Source organism: Engystomops pustulosus, chromosome 7 (genome assembly GCF_040894005.1).
Source record: "Engystomops pustulosus chromosome 7, aEngPut4.maternal, whole genome shotgun sequence".
Lineage (NCBI taxonomy): Eukaryota > Metazoa > Chordata > Amphibia > Anura > Leptodactylidae > Engystomops > Engystomops pustulosus.
In genome coordinates, this window is record NC_092417.1 from 138,396,548 (window position 1) to 138,424,159 (window position 27,612).

General features: G+C 39.9%; 3 protein-coding genes across 9 annotated transcripts in view; 1 reads left to right on the plus strand and 2 right to left on the minus strand.

The window, feature by feature from the left end:
- FIBP (FGF1 intracellular binding protein) overlaps nucleotides 1-1,280 on the minus strand; it is a 37,751-nt gene extending 36,471 nt beyond the window's left edge. The window contains exon 1 of the mRNA XM_072117961.1: nucleotides 1,147-1,280. Within this exon, the coding sequence (XP_071974062.1) occupies nucleotides 1,147-1,173 (27 nt within the window). The 5' untranslated portion in view covers nucleotides 1,174-1,280. The remainder of the gene's footprint in view (nucleotides 1-1,146) is intronic.
- CCDC85B (coiled-coil domain containing 85B) overlaps nucleotides 1-9,791 on the plus strand; it is a 33,468-nt gene extending 23,677 nt beyond the window's left edge. For 4 of the 7 annotated variants that reach the window (XM_072117964.1, XM_072117965.1, XM_072117966.1 and 1 more), the window contains one exon: nucleotides 5,847-9,791. In XM_072117964.1, the coding sequence (XP_071974065.1) occupies nucleotides 6,157-6,762 (606 nt within the window). In that variant the 5' untranslated portion in view covers nucleotides 5,847-6,156 and the 3' untranslated portion in view covers nucleotides 6,763-9,791. Of the gene's footprint in view, nucleotides 1-995; nucleotides 1,115-4,110; nucleotides 4,237-5,846 lie in introns of those variants that run through there. The other 3 variants (XM_072117963.1, XM_072117968.1, XM_072117969.1) reach the window with 3 other exon arrangements.
- A 5,339-nt stretch (nucleotides 9,792-15,130) lies between these two features.
- On the minus strand, nucleotides 15,131-26,710 carry FOSL1 (FOS like 1, AP-1 transcription factor subunit). Its single transcript, XM_072117973.1, has 4 exons — nucleotides 26,522-26,710; nucleotides 19,161-19,355; nucleotides 17,469-17,576; nucleotides 15,131-16,384 (listed from the first exon to the last, which is right to left on the minus strand). Exons 1-4 carry the CDS (start codon nucleotides 26,672-26,674, stop codon nucleotides 15,947-15,949), a joined length of 894 nt encoding a protein of 297 aa, XP_071974074.1. The 5' UTR covers nucleotides 26,675-26,710; the 3' UTR covers nucleotides 15,131-15,946.
- Between the last annotated feature and the right edge of the window lie 902 nt (nucleotides 26,711-27,612).

Genomic DNA, 27,612 nt, shown 5'->3' on the forward strand with positions numbered 1-27,612 from the left:
TCTAATAGGAGAATCACCTTCATCTTTATACATCCACATGGGACGTAAAAACTGCAATCTTCCTGTGAAGGAAAATCTGCTGTGTTTGTGCCTGTTGTGACATGACAGGGGCATCTAGGACGGTGGTCAGGTTGGCTTATTGGCATGTCAGGGTTATTAGGTGGTGGCTCCTACGCCGGCATTCATAAGCAGAATATAAATAGTAAATGTGCAAGATAACATCTGCTGACTTAGGTCCAATTTCTTAAACCCACATGTAGTAGAGACATGACATGAAATAGTGGCACTACCTTTCCCATCATCATACATATGTTTATCACCATTGTATGTATGTGTATCAACATTGTATGTATGTTTATCATCATCATACATATTGTACTTATTGCTTATCATTGTATGTTTGTTTATCATCATTGTATGTTTGTTCATCGTCATCATACATGTTTATTAGCATTGTATGTATGTTTAACATCATTGTACCTATGTTTATCATTGTATGTATGTTTATCATCATTGTACCTATGTTTATCATTGTATGTATGTTTATCATCATTGTACCTATGTTTAGCATCATTGTATGGATGTTTATCATCATTTTATGTATGTTTATCATCATTGTACATATGTTTAGTATCATTGTATGTATGTTTATCATCATCATACATATGTTTATCATCATTGTATGTATGTTTATCATCATTGTATGTATGTTTATCATCATTGTACATATGTTTAGTATCATTGTATGTATGTTTATCATCATCATACATATGTTTATCATCATTGTATGTATGTTTATCATCATCATACATATGTTTATCATCATCATACATATGTTTATCATCATTGTATGTATGTTTATCATCATTGTATGTATGTTTACCTGATGCCGTCTCTTTATCTCTGATTGATGCTAGGATGTATGTGGAATGTCATATTTGCCTTCCCTATTGCCATGTCCCCCTACACTCCATCCATCCAGGGTATGTGTGTTGTACACAGGATTTCCTGAGCTCCTAGAGCCTGTGACGTAGCACACCTCCCTTTATCTCCCTCTTCTCCCCCTCCCCCAGCTCTCTCTCTCCCACTCTGTCCCCATCAGCTGCAGGAGCAGGTTAGTCCTGTCTTTTTAATACCCATCTTTACCTTCGTACCTTCCGCGTTGCTGTACATCCATGATTTCTGTACAATTAGCCTTTTCTAGGTGTGTGTCCTTCTGCCTGCGTCCGCTTTTCCTTCTCATCTCTGTTCCTCCCTCCTCCTTCTCCTCCTATATCTGCATCTGTCTTTCTCTTTGTATTTCTCCATTTCTTCCACCTTGCGCCTGTGTCCATATATTTTCAGCACACAGTCTGCATCATGTCATTGGCAGGTTTTTGGCAATCCTTGGGCCCTGTGATCAGTATACATCTTCTGCGTCTATGTGCAGAATTCCTTCTCGATTTATTCAGCTCAGCATCTTCCATTTTCTCGGACTACTTTCATGCCTCACTTGCCATTTGCTCCATTGCTTGCTTCATGATCAGCCCTTCACGGCTCCTTTTATAATTGCTTAATCCTACCATTTCAGATTTCCTTTTTGCTCCCTCACATCCTTCTTATCTCCCAGATCTCTTCCTCCCTCTGTCATTCTTCCTCTGCCTCCCCAACCACATCCCTGTGTATAATAGTTTATGTAGGTCCCGGTGTATACATGTCAGCAATCTGTCCGCTTTCTGTTAGAGCTTATTCTTTCTGCCATTTTCTGTCATACCTCAAGCTTTCAATTTAACAAGACTTGTTATATTTAGGAACAACATTTTGGATCATGTATACCAGTATGTATGGTGCGCTCTTACCGCTGTATCCACTTCATAGACAGGATTATGAAACTGACCTTCGGTGTACATTACCTACAACCTGAAACTTTATCCATCACATTCTTTGTCCATATAACCTTGGCTGTATTGTTCCTTATATACTAAGACATGATATACCTTGAGGGGAGGCCCAAATAAGGTAAAGAGTATGATAATGTAAAGAGCTTTTAATTATGGGGGTATAATAATAATTTACAAAAGTGTGATAGATAAAAAGTTTCAAGACTGATACATTGTAGCAAATGAATCCCTATAGAGTAGCGGGTCCCGGATGTAAGCAGAAGTGATGTGTCAGCATCCATAAGCATTGGAGCAGTCATGCAGTTTACCCACATGTGCACTTTCTTGGGTGCCCCGGCTGGTACCAAAACAAAAGTTATGCTTTAAATGTGGAAGAGTGATTCTGAAACAGGAGCATTATATTATATCACTATAGCTGCAATTGCTCAATAAATCTGCAATTAAATCTGCACGATTTGCTGTAGTGATCCCTTTTTTTAGATTTTTTTTTGGGCAGATACAGATGATTTTTGTACAGTACATGTTGTAGATATAAACTGAATTAACACTTGTAGCACATGCAAAATCAACTGCATCTGCGAAAGGACTGAAAATAATGGGGCACATTTACTTACCCGGTCCCTGCACGATCCCTGAGGTGTGTTGTCCGATGAGGACGAAGTCTGCCACCATTCACTAAGATTGTGCGCCCGATTTCCTGCATGTGTCGCTTCCCCACTCAGGTCCGCCAGAGTTCACCTTCTTCTTCCCGGTGTATGTAAGTGCACGTCTTGCATCACAATTTGAATTTTAAATCCCGCGCTCAGTCCGAATCAGTTGGATCGTCCGCCGGCCTCGCCCCCCAATTTGTGCCGATTTGGCGATTGCGCCAAACAACTATGACGTGAGCCAAAAACCCTGTTAAATGCGGCGTAAAAGGGAAGCCCGGCGGAAATGTGCCCCAATGTGGCAGCCTCCCTCAGGCCTCCTAAAAATCTGAAGTATCGATTTATGTCCTGTAATAAAATATAACCAGGGGCGTAACTACAGTGGTAGCAGCAATAGCAGCTGCTTTGTGGCCCCCATCATCCAACCTGACAAACTAAAGAATGGAGGATGTACACCCTTATATACATATTGTGCAGCACATTATACAACATAATGGGGCAGATTTATCAAGCAGTCTGAAAGTCAGAATATTTCCAGTTGCCCATGGCAACCAATCACAGCTCAGCTTTCATTTCACCAGTGCTCATGAATATTTTAAAGGGGAGCTGTGATTGGTTGCCATGGGCAATTGGAAATATTCTGACTTTCAGACAGCTTGATAAATCTGCCCCAATATGTGTATAACATATATGTGATGCATATATGCTGTATGTGATGTGTGTATACTGTATGTGTACACAATGTATGATGTGTATACATACTGCATTATGCTCTATATGTGTACTGTGTATATCGTGCAACTGTAACTCACATTTGTGAGCATATAAATATGTATATTTTTTTAAGGGTGATTGGGGGCCCCATTCAGAAGTCTGCTATGGGCCCTGCCTCTCCTAGTTACGCCACTGAATATAACAGCTAGAAAATATTAAGTGACCAATCCCTTTAAAGTCAGGGGTCCACATATAACTGATGGACAAACGTATGAGAACCAGTAGTGGCAAAGGTAAAGAACTTCATAAGCAACTTCTGATGTGCTCTGAATACCTGACTCCAGCCTGATCATGACTGAACAAATCTGAAACTCACTTTCTAATGATGACATGATGAGCAAGGGCACCCCTGAGTACATGGATGATTTACTTGTAGATCTTTTAATCATAGCTGTATCATAACCACAAACAACACTGTTACATCTGAAAGCACGTGTGTACAGGGAATAGTGTGACGGATATTTTACTTTACCGGATGTTGTTGACTACACTTTTTAATACAGTAGAAAACCGTACATACATGGATTGGAACTAAAGCAGCAGTTTTGTTAAAAATTTGGCCTATAATCCGCTATGGACATGTTTGATATACACATTGGGGGTAATTTATCATAGTGAGGTGTTATTATAAGGGTTTGTTCAATCTAATGTTTGGTTTTATTTTGAAATTGGCACAATTTGCACCTTTGTTATGTAAAAGGTGCAAGTCCTCTGATTTCTGCTTTTTTGCACCTTTTTCTCCTTTCATTTTCAAGGTTTTCCTGGCATAGTTCTGCACCTATTTTTGGCCCGATTTGTCCTGCTTAGATAAATACGGCAAACCTAGCAAAGAAAACAACATCTCCACTTTTATACAGAAATTGGAATAGTCACAAAAAAGGCTCAAATTGCTTATGAAGGCACAAATAGAGAGAAAAGAAAGAATGACAACTATGGTAAATGACCCCCTGGGGTATGCCCTCTATTAATTTTGCCATACACATTAATAGCTTTCTATTTAATAGATCCATCTGGAGACTGCTTATTCCCCATAAGAACAAAATTAATTGGGCATGTTGAATTCCAGTGTGCCGACCCTTCGACAACATCCATCGTAGGGAGAGCCGTGGCACCTTCATACAGATTGGCAAGCTTAGACAATTTTTGCCTATTGTATGGTCACTTGTACTTTTCTCATGTTATGGATGAATTGTAACAGCAGGCGTAAAAGTTTCATACTTTTAACTCCTTTCTGACCAGGTCTTAAAAGGTTTTAATGACTGCAGCATTTTTAGAAAATTTTTATAATTATTGGTCTAAGGGCCATAGCTTCTTGTTTTGTGCAATGCCTTAAAAGGTTTTACTGTGATTTTTTTTGTAACACATTGGGATACTTAAAAATGTTGTCATGTATATTATACATTTTAAAAAAATTAAATAAGGCTTTTGCCGTGACCTATTGTAAGTCACCATTCTGTTTTCCTTCAATAATATGTTGTTGAAACTAAAAAAAAAAAAAAAAAAAAGGCAACTATGGCAATGTTTTCTATAGTGTACAGATTGATTTTTATTTATTGATATTTTTTGTGTGTGTGTTTTTTTTTTTTTTTTTTTACTTTATATGTCCTCCATGATGTCATAAAAGTCCTCTGATGGACATTTTCATTTTTTTTTTAAATTTATTTCTACAAGTTTTCCCCTGTAACAAGAGCATCAATAAGAGACACAGGGAAAATGTATGTAGTGGGCTGTAGTGGGTCTGACCCAGGAGCTCTGCTTAACCCATGGTGATCACATGACCGTCAGGTCTATAGAGCCAGCGGCACTGCTGGCTCCAGTATTCACTGCCTACTGCTACTTCAGCACTATGCAGTGATGAAAGGAGAAGGTAGAAGCGATAATAAACCCCTTCTACCTTCTCTCTAGGATCTCTGGCCATGTCTGACCAAAAGACATTGCTGCAGACTCGAGACCCGCACCTGGTGATGTATTTTGTCAGTAGGCAGTTGGGTGAAGTTAAAGGATACTGTATCTACAATCAGACTAATTAAAGTTTTCAAAAATATGTAAATGAGCCGTAGGCTACATCACTGGAGCAACTCTTTACGCTGCCAGCGATTAATTTAATCTTTACTTCCCCATCTTGTTCACTATGGCTTGGCATCGCCCATCATCATGACTGACAACAGGGCCAGGCTACAGTGAACTGGGTTAAAATTTCCTTTTTGAAGATTGTTCACCATTACTACATAAAAACAGTATTCTTTACAGCATTTATAATTGTGGCCTAATCTCCCACGTCACACAGGATATTACTAGTCACAGTCCTAAAAGCTTCAGTATAAATATGTATGTAAAGAGAAAAATGGGCTTACCTATAGATACAGCTCCAAGATCTTGCCTTAGGTATGGAATGTGTAATATATAATAAGCCATATAATCCTTACCTTTCTGAAAATGAACTCTCAAATCTAGATACATTCCAGATATATTGTAATTATTTGAAAATAACTGATTTATGTATCTTATTAATTGTCTTATTAATGTGTCTTATTCTTCTGCTTAGGCACGTTCCCATCTGTTCAGTAAAATGAGGAATGTGGAAAAAAGGAACAGTTAACAGCAGTCTGCTGGCAAGATCAAAGCGAGCCAGGGCCATCCTGAGTCGGTGAAGGGGCATAATCAGCATTTCAGCTCATCATCCTGTCAGACATTAAAAAGAGCCTCCGGGCTCTACCTCTGTAGTCCAAAAAGTATTTTGTATTCCATATTTCCACAGTTTTCTTTCGTCTGTCACAATATTTGTGACAGGATTTGACTCAACAAGGAAAACCATCAGATTTTACTTATTTTGGCTAAAAGAAAGGATATACAGGATGAATGAGGAATGTGGTCTGCTGGGACGTGACCTATCTAAGGTGACAGATGAAGAAATGCTATCTCATAGCAAGGAAGAACTTGTGCGGAAACTGAGAGAAGAGGAAGCCGAGAAAATGGCAGCCCTCATCCAAAGAGGTCGTCTTATTAAGGAGGTGAACCGTCAGCTCCAAGGACACTTAACAGAGATTCGCGAGTTAAAACAAGTCAATCATCGTCTTCAGGAGGAGAACAGAGAGTTGAAGGACCTTTGCTGCTTCTTGGATGATGATCGATTGAAAAGCAAGAAGCTGGCTAGTGAATGGCAACTCTTTGGTTACCACGCAGCCAAAGTGTTACGGGAAGACTTGGGTGGGTACCTGAAAAAACTTTCAGAGCTCGAGAGACGTCAGGATGAGCTGGTGAGGGAAAACTCATGCCTTTCTGAAGTTTTTCTGGCTCTAGAGGAAGACGGGGCTTCCATAAGGCATCATGCCAGCCCTGTGGCTTCATCAGAGCTAAGCCTTTTACCATGTGGACCACGAGACTTAGGAGATGGAAGCTCCAGTACAGGGAGTGTAGGAAGTCCAGATCAACTCCATGTCGTATGTTCACCCGATGACTAAAAATGGGCGTTCTGCTCAAACTTGTGAATGTATATGGCTATGAATGAAAAAGACTGTAGACTTTCACAACCAGACTCTAGGGCCAATTGAGCTACTGAGGGGAATTTAGGGTCTCTTTTTCCTACTACACTTTATGTATATATTGTACACACATAAAATCTGAAGCCATTTCCTCTCTGTGAATACAAGAAAGAAGACAGCACACTAATCTCTGTATACATGCAGACGCAATGGAGCTAAGATTGCTTCTGTATATGTATGGCAACAGCTTACCCAGTCATCAATCTCCTTATATATATACAGGTGTGAGATAGCTCATTCCTTCCCAGATACCTGTATACCACCATCCTTTTCCATTTACAGATCACTGTATATAAAGACTAGAATGGGGCCTGTTTATTAGCAGGGTGACATGATCTCTGCTGACCTGTATACAGTATATGCACGTGGTAGAGCGCTTGAGGTCTGTTCTCAGTCATGGATCTCTGTATATACAGACGAGCGACGCAGCATAGACTCTACTCCTAGTCACTGATCAATGTGTATACAGGAGTCACTAATCTCTGATGGCAAATGAGATTTCCACTGTCGTTTTATTGTCACAATGGTCTCCTGATGCAATTTACAAATGTGTGTAGATAGATTCAGTCGTTGTCGCTATAGTTTGCCGCTAGTAGTTTCTGCAGGTTATCAGTTTTACAGGTTGACCCCCCCTCCGGGACTATATTAACTTGATTGAAATCCCTGACATTTCTGTAAGTTCGGTCTTGATGCCCTCGGCTTCTGGTCGAGATAAACTTCCTCTGGCAACCAGGGAAACACATATTAACCAAAGAATAAAATGATGTTGGAGATCTCATTTCCAGGTTTTTCTACAGTCGGGAGACAGGGTACCTCCTCTCCCGTTCGTCCAGAGTTATTCTAAGGAGAGGTCATGTATAGTCTGCTATGGTCATAAAATGTGAAATAAATACATTTCCTGATCCGCATTGGATGTTTATAGCATGAAGAGAAAGCTGATGACTGCCTGGGACTTGTAGTTCACTTTTTACCTGCCGCAGGTCATCTGAGCATACAAAAACTCATTTCACATATGGAATGTTGCCAAATAAATGAAAGTGCTTGGATAGTGTTGGGATTTATTGTTTTATATTTAAATAGGTTCTCCGCTGATATTTTATGTGGAAAAAACTGATTAATCTGAAAGAGTCACTTAAGGAGGACATGTCAGCTCTATTAACAAGTCTATTTCAGGAAATACTAGAATTCTGCTGGGCTTCCTATGTTGTTCCTCCTGGAAATGTATAAATAACTTACAGAAGACCTGTCAGGTCCAACCCTAAACCAACTACAGGAGAATGGAGACTTCTAGTTAATGTTATTCATACAAGGGTTAAAAGCAGGACACAATAAGGTCAGAGGCAAACAACCGTGGTCTATATGTGAATCATGGACCATGTGCTGACTAAATTTAATGGGCTGACCAGAGTACAGAGGACTGGAATCCAAGCATCATAGTAAAGCATCACCCCGCAAAACATCAACACAAAACTGTACTTGTGATACACTTGTATTTCTGTGTGGAAAGAGGGATCATTATGATACATGGAGTCCCATCTTCTGCACTGAAGTCAGTCCATGAAATCGGGCCGGCACACAGTCCGTAATTCGTAGAACGAATGGGATTGTGTGCCTCTTGCCCAACATTGAGAAAACTGTGCTTCATTGGTTTCATTGTATGTGAAATACAACTATTTACAAAGACTGCTTAGTGCCAGTGCCAGAACTGCAGCGGATATTTTGTGGCAGTTCTGACAGCGGCACAAACCAGCCTTATATGGGTAATGACAAAAGCTGGACACTCGTTCTCTTTAATAGTGGCATATCTGGGGAACTGCAGCTCAGCTCCTATTCAATGTAGTTCCTCATTATATAAAAAAAAAAACAAGGGAAGCCCCCAAAAACCTCTATAAAGGTCCTCTTTAACAAAGTCTGGGCTGGCTGGGATAGTCTGGTTAAAGTGTCCATAAATATTCAATGTTTTTGGCTAAATATTACTTTGGCTAAAAGTTAATCCTGCTGAGCCCCATAACATTTTCAGCCATGCATAGTATTCATGGGGAAAGGAAAGCAGAGCTACTCCAATACAACTCTGAGTGGCAAATCTGTCAAATAAGGATAAAACTTTTTGAATTAAAGGAGTTGTACTAACTTAGCAAGTTTTCAAATATCTCCTGATAGGAGAGAACAATCCGATCAGTGAAGGTCTGACTTCTGGGTTCCCTACCGATCATGAGAACCAGACCCCTAGCAATCCAGAGAATGGGGGTCCTGCTCTCACTAATGGTTGGAGCGGAAGGACGAGCATGCGCGCTTCCACTCTATAGAATATTATGGCAGTGGCAGAGCTTAGCAATTGCTGGCGTTACCATACCATTGATTAGAGCGGCAGGACACATGCTCTTTCTGCTGCTTCACCCATTAGTAAGAGCAGGACTCTCATTCTCCGGATTGCTGCGGCTCCCATTCTCGTGATCATTCGGGGTCCCAGCAGTTGGACCCTCAATAATTATCCTCTATTTTGTGGATAGGAGATAACTTGAAAAGTTGGTACAGCCCCTTTAATTCAACAAGCAATTTTTTTCTACCTACATGATCAGTTAGGGGAGAGCTGAGATATACCCCAGTACATCCAACAGAATCAGTAGGTTTGGCCAACATTAATCTAATGTCTATCTACCAGAAAGTCTCAGAATACTGAAGCCAGACCTGATACCGAGATATACCTAAGGATTCACAGTATTCACTCTGTTCCCCATTTCCAATGGTCTTATTAATCAGATTTTTCTAAAGATGAAAATATGGTTGTACAATTTATTAATGGAGCAATGAACTTTTTTGTATATATAAAGTTTATTTCATTACTAAAGTCACTTTGTACATAAAACATACGTATGCTCACATACATGTGTGTGTGGTTCAGATATCTTCACCTGTTTCACATGATCAAATAAATATATATTTGGGGATTTCTATGTTGTGGTCTTACATTTTAATAGGTGGAATAATCCACTAATGGATCTAATAGGTAGATTTTACCCTGTGTGTTTGAGCCTGGAAGTGATGTAACTGGCTGCTGACATGTACAAGTCATGGTTGGCTTTTTAAGGGTTTTGACATGTTCTCTGCTAGTAGTCATTGGTATCGCTCAATATGTCCCACCCATTTCCTTTCCTATTGTTTTACAAATGTCTTCGACTTATTAATAGCAATTCAGGAAATGCTGAGACCCCAACCTGCCTGCTTTCCTTTGTTATAATGTACTGGCATTTTTATCAAGTGATTGAATGTTAAAAAATCCCTATAAATCGTATAATGTGAACCAATAGTGAGAACTGTTTTGGAAATTCTTAGCTTTAAAAACGTGCATATAAAGGGTAAGAACATACATTAAATTTTTTAATGTAGTTTTCAACTTTACGGTAAAGCCTAGTGTGGATTTAAAAGAGGAGTAGAAGCATTTATTGACATTGGGTTTTCTTTTGGTATTTTTATTAGAATCAGCATTCACATGAAGCCTAGACCTTCGGCTACATGCACACTGACTTATGCGGTAACCCCTCCCCTCTCCATAGCGATCTATTGCGCACGGTCTGTAACATGCGGAAAGATAGGACACGTCCTACCTTTTCCCTGTGTACGGAGCGGTACCCGTATCACTCCTTGCAGCCATTGCTTTCTATAGGGAACGTATGTACGGCTGCAAGCTTGTGGCCGTACGTACACCCCCATATGGTCATGTGAACGTTCATGTCACGTGTTGTATTTTATTTTAGATTTTTTGATGATTAATTTTTTTTAATTTACCAGTTGTTACTGGTAGAGAATGGCCGTCTGGAACTTACTAATGTTACACTTTTGTTATTGTAGAAGCAAAAGGTTGAGAAGACAAAATACAGAAAACAAATGACGTGTGTGCCAAACCCTGACCCCATGTTGCTCCCATTTCTGTGCTAGTTGAGATATAAGATGAATAGTTGAGTAACATAAGACATCCTGGTTGGTTCACACACTTAAAGGGGTTTCACATGAAAGAAAGTTCTTAAATTTCACACAATAAATCTAAGAAGGATCTGCGCCACATATGTGTTGCACGCGTCCCTTTTGTGTCGTGGATGCACTATTCTTCATGTGACAAAAGTTTCTGCACTAAAGGGAGCGTTTCAGTGATCAGTTGGACCGTGCACCAGATTTAACATGGAAAGTCCGACAGAATTGTGTCGCACTCCCTATGTTAAAGGTGCACCAAAAAAGAGTGGTCCACTCTGTCGGAACTGTGCAGAGGGCGCCAGATTCATGAAGATTGGGCACCAGGAATTCTGAATTTGGCGCCCTCAGCACTATACACAGGCAAACTGCATATAGTGCAGTTTGCACTTTTCTTATTAAATGTGCCCCATTATGATCCCTCGAGTGCTATGAGATTCTGTGTGCTGACAATGTGCTTAGATCATCATGGTACAGGTTTACCTACCCTTTTATTAAGAACATTTTACTAGTATCTGACACAGAAAAATAGAGATGAGACAGATCAGAGATGAGAGATGATGAGATGCATATAACACACAATGACACTCTCAGCTTTGCTAACTAATGTTGGATGGTGAACATTGGTGGACGCCATTTCCAAGTCTCTCCAGGTCATTTCAATTAGGTTTAGGTCAGTGCTCTGGCTGGTCAAGTCGAGAATGATCACAGTCGTGTTCTGAAGCCACTGCTTTGTTATTTTAGATGTGTACTTAGGGTCATTGTTGGAGGTTCAGAGTGCTCTGGCCAGTCCAGGATATCTCTGTACCTGGCCACATTTTCTCTTTCACTTCCTTCAGTTGCAACCAGTCGTCCTGTCCCTGCCACCATAGCTTGATGCTCCCACCATCATGTGTCACTGTTGGGATTGTATTTGGCAGGAGATGAGCTGTGCCTGGTTTTCTCTGCACATACCGCTTAGAATTAACACCAAAATGTTCAATGTTCAACTCATCAGACCAGAGAATGTGTTTTTTTGCAAACTGTATGCGGCTTTAATAAGTTTTGCACTGAAAAGAGGCTTGTCGGCACACTCTGCCATAAAGCCCTCACTGATGAATGGCTGCAGTGATAGTTAACTTTGTAGGACTTTCTGCCATCTCTCTACTGCATCTTTGGAGCTCCGTCACAGTGATCCTGGGGTATTTCTTTACCTCTCTCACAAATGCTCTTCTCCCACGATAGCTTAGTTTGCGGGACGGCAAGGTCAAGGAAGAGTTGTGGTCGCCCCCAAACTTTTTCTATTTAAGGATTACTTCTTCAATTTATAAACACAAAGTTTGTATGCTGCCCTCTTATAGTTTACCACAGCTGTATACACAGCCCCCATATCATTGTATGCAGTCCCCTCGTATATAAATGATGTCGCCATTAAGCACACATGTGATATCTGTTTTTTTACATTCCCATACACTTCTTATGGGAAGGATTGAGCCACAAACATGGGCAGGAATAGGACCTGCCTTGAGTTTTCAACAGCCTTCATACAGATCTGTAGGACAGTGCCACCTTGTGGCCAGATATTATATTTTTATTTTTTACTGGGAACTTTGAAATGGAGGCCACAAGATGAATACCTGCCACAATTTTATGGATTTTCTCTATGGAATTGTCTTTATAGTTTTCTTCCCTTAAAGAACTCAGAATGGCAATGTCCATTACCAGTCAGAGAACTCGACATACTGACATTTAAGGTGCCTTCATGCTAAAATAAAAAAATGCCTAAATAAGTTGCCCTATAGGAATTTCTCATATGTAGCCCACACTTTTAACAGCCAAATATTTAGGTATTAGCAACAAATAGGTTTATATAATTCCAAAGTTATACCATGATTAAGACTAGTCAAAAAGCATTGGTCCATTTTTAGTTTGTTCTTTGCTGTCCCCTACTTTTACCCTACTCCATAAAGCAGATCCATCACCTTACTAATAATACCACTTTGTTACCAGGATTTCATTATTTGCAGTGTCATTATAACACAAGGTTTTTCCATGAGTTTCTCAGTAATGGTGATAAAAATTTTTTTACAGCTTTTACAGCTGTTTTTTTTTTTACATTTTTCTCCCTCAAATTCACTCAGTCATTAAAGATACAGAATGCTGGGGGTTAAAAACAATCACAACTCTGTTACAAAGCATGTACTATAAGTCCTACAAATCCAATTTACTAGTGTTAAACATCAAGTCACAGGAAACTAAGGCAGGAGTCATAATGAAAGTGAATCACTTTGAAAGATCCCAAAAGCTCCATAGTAATTTTCCACTGCTACCCGTTACATGGAAGCTTTTGTTTTCTAAAAATAGATGGAGAAAGGTGAATTATTTAATCTTACTTTTCCACTAGGCAGTGCAAAAACGTCACTCTGCACTAGGTCACCGTGACATGACATTATGATATTCTGCTGTGAGGACAGTGATTTTGTCTGACCTATTTAATATAAATGCACCCCCCCCCTCCTTTTGTAAAGTCAGGTATTCCTGTTGCTGATTGAATCAAACATTTTCATTCCACTTTTTGCCCAAAAATGACCGATTATGCCCAATAACAGATGTTATAAACACGCTGAATGTAAAGCATGTGTAGCAGAGGTCAGCATTTAATACATCATCAGTTCCTTTGTCTGGTCCTAATCCCTTTAGCTGGAAAGGGAACCTTAAAGTCCTTATGATGTCATCCCAATGACGCTCTGCCAGTAATCTGCGGTCACACGAGTTTGCACAACCCCCATTTCCCATGCAGCGATTTCATTCACTTTTTCTAATCCATGGATAAAGCCTCCTGTGCTTTTTAGAGCTCGGTAAAGCTCTTTAGAGATCAGCGGTGATCTCCTGTGTTACATTCAGGTGTCCGCCCTCATGTGTTCAGCAGGCAAATTTACCCAAAAAAATAAGTGAAAGAGCAATAAGGAGTTCACATCTCTGTTAGGTTTTCAGTTATTTCCTTGAGGTTTATGATCTAAAACCAGGAGAGGTCAAACATACAGAACCTCAGCTGCCGGCTGCATGTAATAGAAATATGTAATGCGTTTTTGTCCGTTTTTAATTGCGCAAATTCGGAAAACTGGACAAAAATGCATGCGTTTAAAAAAAACGGATGCGTTTTTTAACACATGCGTTTTTAACGATCTGAAAACGCACTAACTAAAAATGTCCCAAAAACGGCCTAAAAACGCCTCGTGTGTCTTCACCGTAAGTCGCGTTACACCCGCGATCGTCTCCATCTTGGCGAAGATCACCACTCCCCGTGAAGTCATGGGGGAAGGGGCAGTCCCCACACTTGTCCCAGCAGGATATAGTGGCCCCTACACATGCCCCAGCAGTATAAAGTAGCCCCCACACATGCCCCAGCAGTATATAGTATCCCCCATATGTTCCCCAGCAGTATGTAGTATGTACATATCCCCCATGGGGGAAAAAAGTGGCCCCCACATGTGCCCCAGCTGTATATAGTGGCCCCCACATGTGCCCCAGCAGTATATAGTGGTCCCCACATGTGCCTAACACGATATAGTAGCCACTACGCATGCCTAACAGTATATAGTAGCCCCTACATGTGGCCAACAGTATATAGTAGCCCCTACATGTGCCCAACAGTGTATAGTAGCCCCACACATGCCATGGCAGCATATATTAAGAACACCCAAACAAAATTTAAGAAATGAATACTTACCTGCCTGCGCTCCCTGCAGTCTCCTCCACACTCACGGGATCTTCTTCTCCAGACGCTGATGTCATTGCTTAGGCATCGGCACCTGGGTCATAGAGATAAGTCCTCTATACGACTCAGGAGTCGGCGCCTGGGTCGGGCAATCCGCGCAAGACACACACCTCTGATCACTGTGAAGGGCCAGGACAGCCCCCATAGAGCGGGTTGTGCACCCCAGGTCTACAGGCACACTACACTATTTTTGATAAATATGGGCCTATATTTTAAATGTTGGCTTGCCCCGTAGTGGTAGTACCAGCATCTCTCCCCTAAGTTCTGCTCATTACTTGGACCCTACAATTGTCCATCATGTGGGAAACCCTCTTTAATCATTGTAAAGTGAATTTGGGCAACTTTTTTTTTTTAATATAGTTAATGCTTCATCTCTTTGGCATTTCTAAAATCTCTGCTTGTGGTCTGTGAATGGAGAGGCTCTTTTATTTTAAAAGACCCAAAAGAAGCTTTATTCTGATCATGTTCAATAGCCCAAAGGAATGACTCATTAAAGCAACATTACATGTAGGGGAAACATAAAAAGCAAAAACACCTCCATTGATCCTCTCTTTTGATTACAATCAAAACTTTGTTTGAGATGAGTCATTCCCTATTCAATCCTTAGATCAGAATTGTGTGGCAACTGGCCAGAGCAGAGGCCCATCCCCATCTTCTTACAATTGTAGCCAAGGCAGTTAATGGGGGGCTAGTCTATGGGGGCTATGGCTGTAGGCTTAAGTGTATGGCCAGTTTATGTTAGTCTCTGTTGGTCTTTTTTTCCTAAGTCAGTTTTCAAATACCCAAATTAATTGCAACAGACATTTTACAGAAATGCAGCAGTGTTATATTTAATATATATTATCTATTTCATACAGTAATAAATGTAGATTTGTGAGTTAAAAGTGCACAGTAAGTCAAAAACGAACAATACTTAAATGGGGGGCACTTAACAATGTACCATTATCAAAATGTATATATGCACCCCCTAGCACTGACCATATAAAAATATACTTTACCACAGAGTAGTCCAGCTCTGCTGTTCCTTTTAAACATGACCCACAACTACATAAACTAATTTCGGCTCTGCCGCTTATTTTCTAAAAACTTTACTACAGTGATCATGCAGTTACATGTCGGCTCTGCCCATATCTGTGACCCTGGGGTCTAATATAGCTCTATTACTGAATAAACTTCTGACCATATAAAAGGTCACGCATCTAACAAATCTCTTACAGGTAGCATAGGAAACCCTTTTAAGAGAAGGTGCCATCATTCCTTACTTTGAGTGAGTGAATTAGATTCTATGAAAGAACAATAGTCATACTGGCAAAAGTCAATTGTAAGATTCTTTAGACATAGTGTAACACTTAGGAATATCATTGCCTTTCAAAGACTTCCTTAAAGAGTCAATATTGTGGATGAGCTTAGAGAGCTTGGACTCTGGTCACCACCACTACTGCTGCTGCTACTAAGCCTACGGTGGGCGGTAGAACAGGACTCCTGGGTTCCAGGGTAAGTGAAGACCAGAGTTGGAGTAAAGGGAGTGATGGATGGAGTTTTCATCAGTGTAGGAGTGTGAAGAGCTTCCGGTTCAAGAACCGTGCTGCTGAGCTCAATTCTGGGGAGTTTCACTTTGGGACCTCTTGCCAATTCTTCATGTGCCTCCTTCTTAAGGATCCTATAAGAGTCAGTCTGCTGAGTTGGTTGGTGGTCTCTGGGCACCTTGCAGATGGGCTGGTGAGCATCCAGAATCAGTTCCAGCTTGTCTTTCTGCTTCTGAAGTTCGGCTATCTCTTTTTGTAGAGAAGACTTCTCATCTTCAAGTTTGTCGGTCTCCTGAAGCGATACAAAAATAATGTCAGAATGGTTGATGTCCTAGGATTCTACTTTTACTTCCTCTTCCATTATAGTTTACTTATTTTCTCTTACACCTACTCTAATTGAAATATATAGGACAAAAGGGTCGACTTTTCTCCAGCTTGAGAAAGGCTCACTGTTTGGAGCCGAAACGTTGCTCTTTCACATGGAATAAATCCACTAAGGTATTCTTTCACTACAATCTGGTGTGCTGCTTTTTTTCCTTTGTCTAGATAGATAAATGGTTATATAGACAAATATATAGATAGGAAGTAGACAAATTATAGGAGATAGATAACTAGACAGATAGATGATCAATATATAGACAGGAGATGATAAGCATCTTCACACGGGCAGTCAACTAAGGCGTATAAAAGGACCAATGCATCCTCTGCCCACAAAAGTCCACATGCCGGGGGCCCCTTTAGGACAGGGGGCCCTGGGCAAAAGCCCAGTTTGCCGTCCCCTTACGCTAACCTTGGCTCCACTTCTATTAGGGCTTTGGTTATTTTATTGAATAGAAAATTTGGTCTCAGATAATGGAAGTGGTAAAAACGGAGAATAATGGAAGCCATTAATAGTTCACTGAAATCACATTTTAACAAATCCCTTTAGCCATTTTCATTTTAGTGACGAAAGATAATAGTGGAAGTTTAAGCACATGTGTGTACTGGGCCTAAGATGGCAGACAATAAAAGCAGCTTTAGCTTCCCTACTTCCCTTACATAAAATTCGAGCAAGATGCAACCACTATGCAGAGTATTGAAAATCTTTTTGCAGTGACCTCATCTTCAAGGTGGATGCAGGAAACGGTTTGGTTCTGATTATGGATACAATAGCTGTTTTGTAGTCTTAACCTGTGGTTTGTAAGCTGTTACATAAACCTCGTAATAAGGTGCAGCAGCCTTCTACAATGTAAGAGAACCAGAGATAACATTAGCCTCGAGGCTCATCTTTAGGCTAAGTGGATAGATGGCAATTTCTAGTTGAGCCATACATTACATTGCATTGCAGCACGACTCCCAGATACATGTGCCCTTGTGCTTCCTCTCAGGATACTTACTGCCTGTAAGTAATCTGTCAGCTCCTTGCGTCTGTTACGGCATTTAGCAGCAGCAATCTTATTTCTCTCTCTACGAACTCTTCGTCTTTCTTCTTCCTCTGGTGACATCTATAAGAAGAAATACAACTAATGTTACTTATGACATTTCATATACATCACATAATCCGCCCATACTGCAGTTGCACCAACTTTTGAATGGTATTTTGGGGTGCGGATGGCATAGTCAATGAACTTTAAGTCCTCTAACTGTATACATAGGTAACGGTGAATGAACCTGGGAATGAATGAGGTTTGATTCCTTATGAATAGAAGGATTGGCAGTGTGTGTGTGTGACCCAATGAGTCAGCCATTAATGCTTATCCCGATTCAAGCTGTGGTTTGGCACCCATATCTTAGCTCCTTTTCCTTTTGAGTCATGTCGTAGGTCTATGAGTCGCCCGTCAATTGTTTCCGTCAGATGGGAAGCTAGTTTGACATCAGGCTAATTGCAATGTTTAACCCTTGAAGAACCTGGTGTACTAATCAGTAATATGTCTTTGAACACCTTTTAACAATGTATATATGGATACAGTGTCAGTCTGGGAGATCCAGGGTCCACCACAGTACATCTGCACACAAATATTATTGAACACCCATTCCTAACGTCATAAAACATAGGAACCTTTACAAAAATTTTGAGAAGATGGAGCCTGGAGAGAAAAATTTTTGGGTGATAATAGCCTGGTGCAACTTGATTAAGTATAAAACCCTTATAGGGGGATTTAACTGCCCCCCAACCACTGGCATGAAAGTGGTTATGAGAGAGGGGGGAAATAATGTCTGCACTGCACCCTCCACCCGCTGAAAGCCAGCAGGACATGGGACATCACAGGAAGTTCAGAGTTCTGGGGGTCACATGACCAGCAGGTCTGAGCGATGTACCGGAAACTTTATTAGGATATAATATAACATGTATAAGCATAATATGGGTGACCCTATGCTTACTCTGTTTCCTATAAGTGGCCTAGCCCTTAAAGAGTTTGTTCCTTAGCATAGGATGGCTTATATGTTGAATATCTGTATGAAGTACAGTGAGAATACCTCTCCTATCCAGGAATTCATGTGTTCACCAGTCAGAGCCTGTATAGATACATTTCTTATCTTCTACAGACCCTGGGTTCCAGTCCATATAATAGTCCAGAGCAGCAAATTAGTGTACTGGAAATGGTCACAAATTTTGTCATCACATCCCTTACTGTGACATAGAACAACAACAGTTTTCGTTCAAAATCAGACTACTTAACATCACCCTGTGTAGACGACAGAGCTAGGGATGACATTGATGCTAGAGGATTTCAGCCCTGAAGTATGAATATTTATGCATTAGCAATAAATGGTTTACAGACTGTATACAAAAGTCTGCAAGTGTAATCATATGCTGACTAAACTACTACTTAAAAGAAAACTATACATTTACAGAACACTTAGGATGCATTCACACGTTCAGTTTTTCAAATGCAGTTTCTGATGTTTAAACCGGGAGTTAAAAAGGAGGAGTTAAAAAAAGGAGGAGCAGCTTCTATCAATGATATGTTATCACCCATTGTGATCCAAACCTGCTTTTGGCTTTGAAAGCTGCATCTCAAAAACTGAACGTGTGAACGCACCCTCAATGTCTTCATTATAATATATATTAATGAGTGAATACATACATGTTCACCTTGTCTTCTTCGTCCCATGCCCAACGCTCCCCCCATGCTTCTGATGACGCCATGACGTGGACTATGGTAGGGTGGTAAGGTCAGCGGTCTAACGCTTGGTTGCACCATCCAGTTCAGATCCTGGCTTGAAGTTATTGCATTTATTGTTGGTATAAAAGGACCAGATGATGTATGGATTGGATATTTCTGTGAAAGAGATACCAAAGAGGTAAGTGTTAAATAAGATTATATGGGAATAACGTAAGAAGAGGAAATCACATAAACTACCAATGGATTGCCTGCTTATGTGTAATTCTCTGGTAATAGATCTACAATGCACATATAATACATGTCCCACTATTCCCTCTCTAAAAGTTAAGAAGATTGAGTAATAAGTTTATATATTTTCATACAATATGCCAACCTTAGATCACTTTGTGAACTTTAGCTTACTTGGAGCTGGTAGAGTTTCATTCACTACTCAGTCATTCATTACTCACCATATTGCACAGTTGACCATACCTGCACTTCTACTTTATGACTAGAGGTCTAGTACATTTCTATTTGCATTAAGTTTGGTATAATTATGAAACATCTTAGGACTAGGGGGTCGCGGTCGCCTATGATATCATTTCCTGTTATGACTATGATGACTAATTATACAAGAGCCCAAGCAAATGTATCACACAGGTTTTGCCCTGGGGAGTCTCTTGACCCTTCGGGTGGCCATGCTTTTTAATTTATAGTAGATTATGATGAGATAGGTTATGTTGTATATGGAGAGTTCTATCATTCCACACTATATTACATGAAATAGACATAAATGATGTGGGGTTAGGGGTAGAAGTGTTAATATTTACCCTAAGGCACATTACCAATGATTTACCACATAAACCTAAACCCTTTGATTCTGCTGCAACTAATCCTATAGATAGGAAGCCCCAACATGTAATCCTAGAAGAATTGTGGCTTCATATACAACCCCCTAAGGCAATAGCAATATTAATATTTCATTCTTTCAACTTTGTGCTGAGTTCTAGCTCTGCAGTGTAGTCCTCTACTATCTAGCCCTATCTAGCTATCTAGCAAATTCTAGCCCTAGAATGTACTAGTCATAAACCCTAGATACAAATAAGATAAATGTCATGCGACAGAACCTGAAAAAAGCTACACTAACACTTAAGAATAATTTAGTAATGTGTTCATGTTTGCATACTATTGATCTGTCCAACAATCTTTTTCTTAACAAGACTGATTCTACTACAGTTAGAAGCACCATCAGCACATATGCTTTCCACTAGTGTCAGATCAGGGAGAATATGGATTTCTCCACCACAGGATGTAGCGTTAGATGAGTCACAAAAGGAATTGAGAAGGAGCCTGGATGACTTTCTGGAAAGTTGTAATATCGCAAGATTAGTGTAACCTTGTAAACTTTGCATTATGCCTTCTTCATGATCATAGATAGACATATGTCTTTTGAGACCCCACTAGCTCAGGGGCATAAAATATATGTGAAGTCTTGTGCAATACTAATTCTCATAAGTGTTACCCCCTACATAGCCATTAATAGGACACATAGACAGAGGATGTATTCATGAGAACCTATTTCTGCTGGTTGACTGCTGGTGGTAATGTCACACACCATAAAATTCTGCACATATCAGAGTTATATTTAACAATTTCCGTGGTCAGATCTGAGAAATCTATTATGGACAACCTGATCATAGGTCCCCACGAATGGAAATCTACACTGCTTGGAAAATTGAATGGGCCTGGAATTCATCTTGGATGATGTCACCTATTCCTTTCTTCCTGGAGGAGAGATGCCATAGTATTCTTTTTTTTTTTTGTTACGGTACCAGTCATCGCAGCTATACAGGGATATGGTATAACAAATTTATTATTAGGCTTTGTTGGCTGCAGTAACTAGTCAACATTCAGCTTAATGCTTCCATGCTATTTATTCATTAAAAGCTGACTTTTTGATGGTTGCTTTGGGCAAAAATGCCAGTTTTTTGTTGGATAGTTTAGCTGAAAATAAACTAAAATGTTGGCACAATGGGGGACATTTATCTTACTGTGTCTCAGGTTTGCCTTTTTTTGCGCCTGATTTGTTTCTTTTCATGTCTTCTAATTTATGTTAGTTGTTGTTTTGCCTTATTAAATGCATTTGGAATTGTCGCACTGCCTAATTTGTCTCAACATTTTTCCCTCAATTGCGACCAATAAGGAAGCTAGATTGAGGTGTGACAGAACACTCCTAACTTAATTTGTGCACCAAAAAGTACCGTAAATGCATGTACAAAGTCCAGACAACATGTTGTTGTAGGTACATAGATAGAATGTTAAAGATATGAAAAAAACAACAAAAAAAAGAAATTATATTTTCATGCTCAAATGAGTCTGCTTTGTTTATTATAATGTCCCAGGAATGGAGTCTGATGACTCTTTTAGATATGAATATTAATATTGACAATAATCCAACTCAAAAAGCCATTTTAATGGTGAGATTTTACATTTTAAAACTGTGCTGAAGTATTTTTTCACAATGCATAGAGTTTATTTTTAATTTGGGAAGCGTAGACCTTTTTATCCAGTAATGAAAAGGGTATTTTTTTGCAAGTGCACCTGCTCAGAGCAGGTTAGTTTTCGAGTGTTTTTTGTGACATTTTAGGCGCCAATTAAAGATAAATGGCATGCAAAAATCAACAGTACACCCAAACACTATGACAAATGTGCAGCAGAGACTCAAAACCAATATGTCCCCCAATGTGTCGCAAAAATTGTACCAAGTTTACATTTTTTTTGCCTTGACTGTTAAGGGGTATGCCTTAAAGGGGTTTACCCACCAAGGAAAGTTTGGCCCTATCCACGGGATAGGGCCTAACTTGCTGATCAGTGGGGGTCTTCCTTGCTGAGACCCCCGGGGATCGTGAAAATGAGGGGGCCTTCAGATCCCTAGCCGCTCCTCACACTAATGGAGCAGACGGCTGCAAATGACCCTGCACTGAGACCCCCACTGATCAGCAATTTAGGTTCTATCCCATGGATAGGGCCTAACTTTCCTTTGTGGGGAAAACCCCTTTAAAGGAAATCTACCATCTTATTCATACCACATAAAGCAGAGTCGCTGACAGAACTGCCCTTAAAATCCTTTTCATGGCCTCCTTTTCCTACAAATGATGTTTTAAAAATATCATAATGTCCTGCAAGGGGGCATGTAGCATATTTTTCAAACATCTTTTTTTTTTTTGGAAAAGGAGACCATAAAAAGGGTTATAAGGCCAGACACTTTATCAGGGTGCCAAGAGGATTCTGTCAGTGAAGCTTATAAGGTATAAATCACAACCCCCAATTAAGCTGTGCATGTACAGTAGGTCTGGTACATGTGCACTAAGGCCTGAGAGTACTGCTCTGGCTTCAGTTGACCACTGAACAGGCATCAGGTCCCAAATCGACCTGACAGGTTCCCTTTAAGATGAAAGATTGTATTAATGAACCAAAATCTGAAAACATTCTGTGGAGTAAAGTAAGACACAAGTGTCTAAAGATTTTATCATCCAGCATCAGCCGTTGTGATAAATTAGGCACATATTTAGACTGTCAAGATATTTGACAGGATTATTACATCTGCCATGTTTGTCGAGTGAAAGTTATGCCGTCTAACCAGCCTGAAAATATGTGCTAAGTTTTCAGATTTGGAACAGCAGCTCACCTTTTCAATTATCAAAAAATCTTTGTGTTAGGTTGGTTTCACATTGGCGTTTTCTATTTTCACATCAATGATTTTTCACAGAAAACATTTTGGCTTACGAACACATACAGATTGTATTTTTCTTCCTGGCTTCAGTGATTTTTTACTGATGCCTTTCTGACCTATTCTTTTCAATGAGCTTTTTCACACTTCTTTGTGAGTTCACTGACAACATTGGATCAATGAAAAAAAACTGAACAGGTTCTAAACTGATCACTGAAAAAAAAAGTGTGAAAAAGCCCATTAAAATAAATGGGTCAGAAAGGCATCAGTAAAAAATAAGCTAAAATGGGTTCAGTGAAAAATCACTGATTTGGAAAAAACGCAGATGTGAAACCACCCTTATAGGTATTTCAGAGATATCATTTTGTTTCAATAGTTTTTATTAAGATTTTCATAACAAAGGACAAAATATTTCAGAGATATTATAATATCGTTGTGGGTTATTAGTAATATGGTATCAATGGGAGAATGTTTCTCCCCTATCTGGCGGCACAATGAAGTTGTGATTATTGTTGTGTGGCAATTACTTTATTAATTTCTGAGATATCTCTCCATTAATTTGCATCAGGAGAAAGGTGTTAATCAGAATCCAATGTACATGGAGAGTGTGACCAACAAGGAATCATGTGCAGAACAATAAAAAGACACATTCATTTGACTTATATAGGAAGGTTCTGGCATCCTTGATATGCTGGCTTCTCTCACCCAACCATTTCTGATTGACAGCTTTCTCCTTAGTACATTAAAGGGGTTTTCCTACTAAACAAGTTAGGCCTTATCCAGAGGAAAGGGGCTAACTTGCTGATCGGTGGGGGTCTCAGAGAGATCACGTGAACGGGGGTAAGATAGGGTCTGATGTACCCCAGTCAGACCCCTCATTGCATGACACTCATGAATGAAATGAAAGGGTGCTTGCTTACTTCACCTAACAAAATATTGAAAGTACTGAAAGAAATCTGACACACTGCTATAATAAGGAGATCTGTCTCTATATTAAGATGATGCCCACTGATAGAAAGGCAAAGACCTGATGATAGGAGGCAGGAAGGAACGTATCACTGGATATGATGGATTTACATTCTGCCTTTAAAATGCAGGATAGATGGTTGTCACATGACATTATGTTCTCCCAGAATCCAGGAGAAGAATTATGTGGCATGGGTCCGGTGGTCGGAACTCAGGTTGCCTTCAGATTCCAGCAATGGAAATCTATCAGAGACCCGATGATGTACTTCTCTGCCTCACTCATCCTTGCTGATATTGCCTAATAAAGAGTAATCTGTGAAATGACTGAGCCTGCTACATGCACTGAATACATTTAGGACATTCAGTACAAAACATTATTGACATCAGCAATGGCGTCAGCAGTGATTCATATAGCACCTGAGGCTCCAAGGAAGACCCTTGTGAGAACAAACCTTTCCCAGGAAAATCACACATGCTAATGAACTAAATTGTTGTAAAATTGATATAAATAGAAGACAATGGCGTTAGAGCAGTGAACTTTTTTTGTGTGGATATTATGTGCAGAATTAGGTCATGATGAGGAAAAACATGTTAGAGGACAACATCGCCTAATCAAACATTTTATGCCACCCTCCACAGTACTGAAAAGAGAGCAGTGGTTAACTTTACCACATATAGAAAAGAGGATTTGAGACTTGATGAAGGTGTTATACACCGAAATCTCGCCACTTGTTCAATAAACTTCACTGTTTTTTTAAAAATTGGAACCACGGAGTGCTGTCCACTTTTTACTTCATATATAGATGTTTATATCAACTCCTCTTTTAGTTATGACCTAAGGAAGAGCAGTGTATCTAATATACAACCTGCACATACCCCACATTTAGAAACCTAATGAAACATCAGTTTGAACAATGCACTATAGACACTAGGAGCTGGGCAGTAGCCAACTAATATAATCTAAATTAGACGCCATTTACTACAAGACCAATGATGTGGTGGCCCTGCACTACCCATCATTGCCCCATTGCTTTAGGGAAGTGCAGGATTGTCAACAATTGCTATTTGTCACCTATCCAGAGAATAGATGAGAGATATCTCTGGAGGTCCCTCTAGTGGGGCCTCCCTCTGATCACTAGAACAGGGGTCCTAAGCCCACCTTCTTCCTCACAGCCAGGTACAGCGCAGTCATTCCCATGGATTCTGAGTAAGATACTAGGGTGTGTGCTTGATCACTGCCTTAAATGTGGGGTAGGGGTCCTCATTCTATTGTGTGGTGGTGGTCCCAGCTGTTATACATGTTCTGTAAGTGTGGGAAAACATGCTGTAAGGTTATAATGATCCATGTATCTGTGGTAACTTACATGGGTAACTGATGGTGGTTGGGCTAAACCAGTGTAACATTCCTAAAGTACCTATTTTCCTATTTTCAAAACCACCTTTATGCTGTGGACACATAGTGGAAATTCTGCAGCAGACCTCACAACTGCAAGAGCCAGATGAAAATATCAGAACCAAAGTGCCCTGAATGTTCTGTGAGACAAATACATTGGGTCTTCCAGAGATGGTATAGTCACTGTCCACACTAGATGGAGGTTAATTGCTGCAGAATCAATGGCATCCAACCCCCAGCCATTTACAGTAAAACTATTTTGCATGGGGTTTAACCAGATAGTTGACACTTTAGCTTTGTGTATATTATGATGATCAATTCTGATTTAATGAGCCATTTGCAGTTTCACCATAACAAGTAGTTTGTACTTAGACATGCATGGCTTGCAGTTTACTATTCTGTATGCAGCAAAATTGAATTGTTTAAAGAGAATAAATCGTAAAGGGTATCCTGACACCAGAGGATACCCTAGGATAGGATACCCTGACCATGAATAGTAGTGGGGCCTGGAGCAGGATCTCTAATGATAATCCAGCTATTTTCACATCTCAGAACTCCTCCTGTAGTAGGGAGCGGCAAGTTCCATTTCATTATGTTACCTTAGAGAGCACTTTTTATCATAACTCTTATTTGCTGTATAACACAATATAATTTGCAGATCTAGGTGAAATATCTATGCAGTAACATATCTATATGGTGACATATCTATACAGTCATGTATACATATGGTGAAATATCCATGTGATAACCTATATGGTGAAATTTCTTGACAGGTAACATATGTATATGATTATATATCTATATGGTGACATATCTATGAACGTGCTAAGTCTATATATAAAGGTGATATATCTATATGTAGATTTATCTATATGATATATCTATACAGTAACATATCTATATGTTGATATAAAATTATGGTGACATATCTAGAAAGGTAACAAATATATATATATATATATGTGTGTGTGATATATCTATACAGTACATCTATATTGTGACAGATGTGTAAAGGTGATATCTATATGTAAGGGAGAATATCTATATGGTGATATATCTATAAAGGTGATATATGTATATATAAATAATAATATAATTCTCCTGTCAAATAATGCTAACAAAATTTGATAACCCAAATAAGTTATATATTCCAAAATGTTGTATTCATTCATAAATACACAAGGATATCTGGGGTACTTATTATATTAGGGGGTGGTCATACATTGATAACAGGTCAGAGGTGACTGGACTCACCTGTTGGGGATCCTCCGGAGGTGTCGCTCTCAGGCTGTGACCCATAGCGATGTTCCCATACACCTGTGTAGCTCCTTGGTCGCTGGGGCTGGGGCTGCCTCTACTGCAGCCTAAATCCTGGTGAGGAAAAGTCCCAGTAAAGTCTCTGTACATTGTCTAGAAGTGAATTGTCGCTCGGTCACGCTCACACTGACTCACACATCTACGCTGCCTCATTTTTATCAATGGGGACTCCTCGATTTACGGAATGAGTAAACCCAAAACTGAAAGGGGGAAGCGGGAAGGGAGAAACGTTATTACACTATGATAATACTCACACTATTATCTCCTTCATATCACAGGCTCTGTTATAAATACTACATAATTCACAGAGAGTGTAAAATTTGTATAATGGTTTGTATACGATTTAATAAAAAATATGACATCCCCTGTTCTCCCTTGCCGATGGTACACTCCTAGGATTACCTACAGCGATGACGTACATGCCCTTATAAGGTCGCACTTCCTCGGCGAAAGGAAAACCCTTCGCTAGAGGCGTCTGTGCTGTTTCCAGAATGGAACGGAAACTATAGGTGAAGTAAATGGCGCCCGAGAGCCCTGGCTGAGAGGAGAGCACTGCGGGGAAATGATGCTTGTTTACACTGACGCTTTCCAGTTCCACATTCACAAGAAATGTACTTGTGTTTTCTTACCATTTCAGTAACTGTGGAGAATAATCACTGAGGAGAAAGTTACCAATTCTTAGAAATGATGGGTTGCAGGACTGTGGGAAAGATGTGTGGCTATTACTGCTGCTGTACTGAGCCTGAGCTATAAGCTGTTCTCCAGAGCTCATAGGACAGGCACACTGCTTTCTCTGGCTCCTGAAAGAAGAGATGTACCATTCAGCAATACAGCAAGGACCAGGTATTCTGAACTAGTATAGGAACACAGCTTTCCTGTAACCCAGCAAATTGTAGTAACATATGATGCAAGGAGCCAGCAAAACCCCTGGTACTGATAACAGGATCCCATTACATCACTGTATTTTCCCTTTTATTATAATCTATAACTATGATGCTTTATGTTCAGCCCAAAAGAATCCGTCCACC

Coding starts and splice junctions, on each gene's coding strand:
- FOSL1 (XM_072117973.1), bottom strand. CDS start 26,674: ATGTACAGAGACTTTACTGGGACTTTTCCTCACCAGGATTTAGGCTGC. Junction 19,356..26,521: donor CTCCGGAGGATCCCCAACAG/GTGAGTCCAGTC, acceptor TCTCTTTCACAG/AAATATCCAATCCATACATC. Junction 16,385..17,468: donor TGACAGATTACTTACAGGCA/GTAAGTATCCTG, acceptor GTATCGCTTCAG/GAGACCGACAAACTTGAAGA.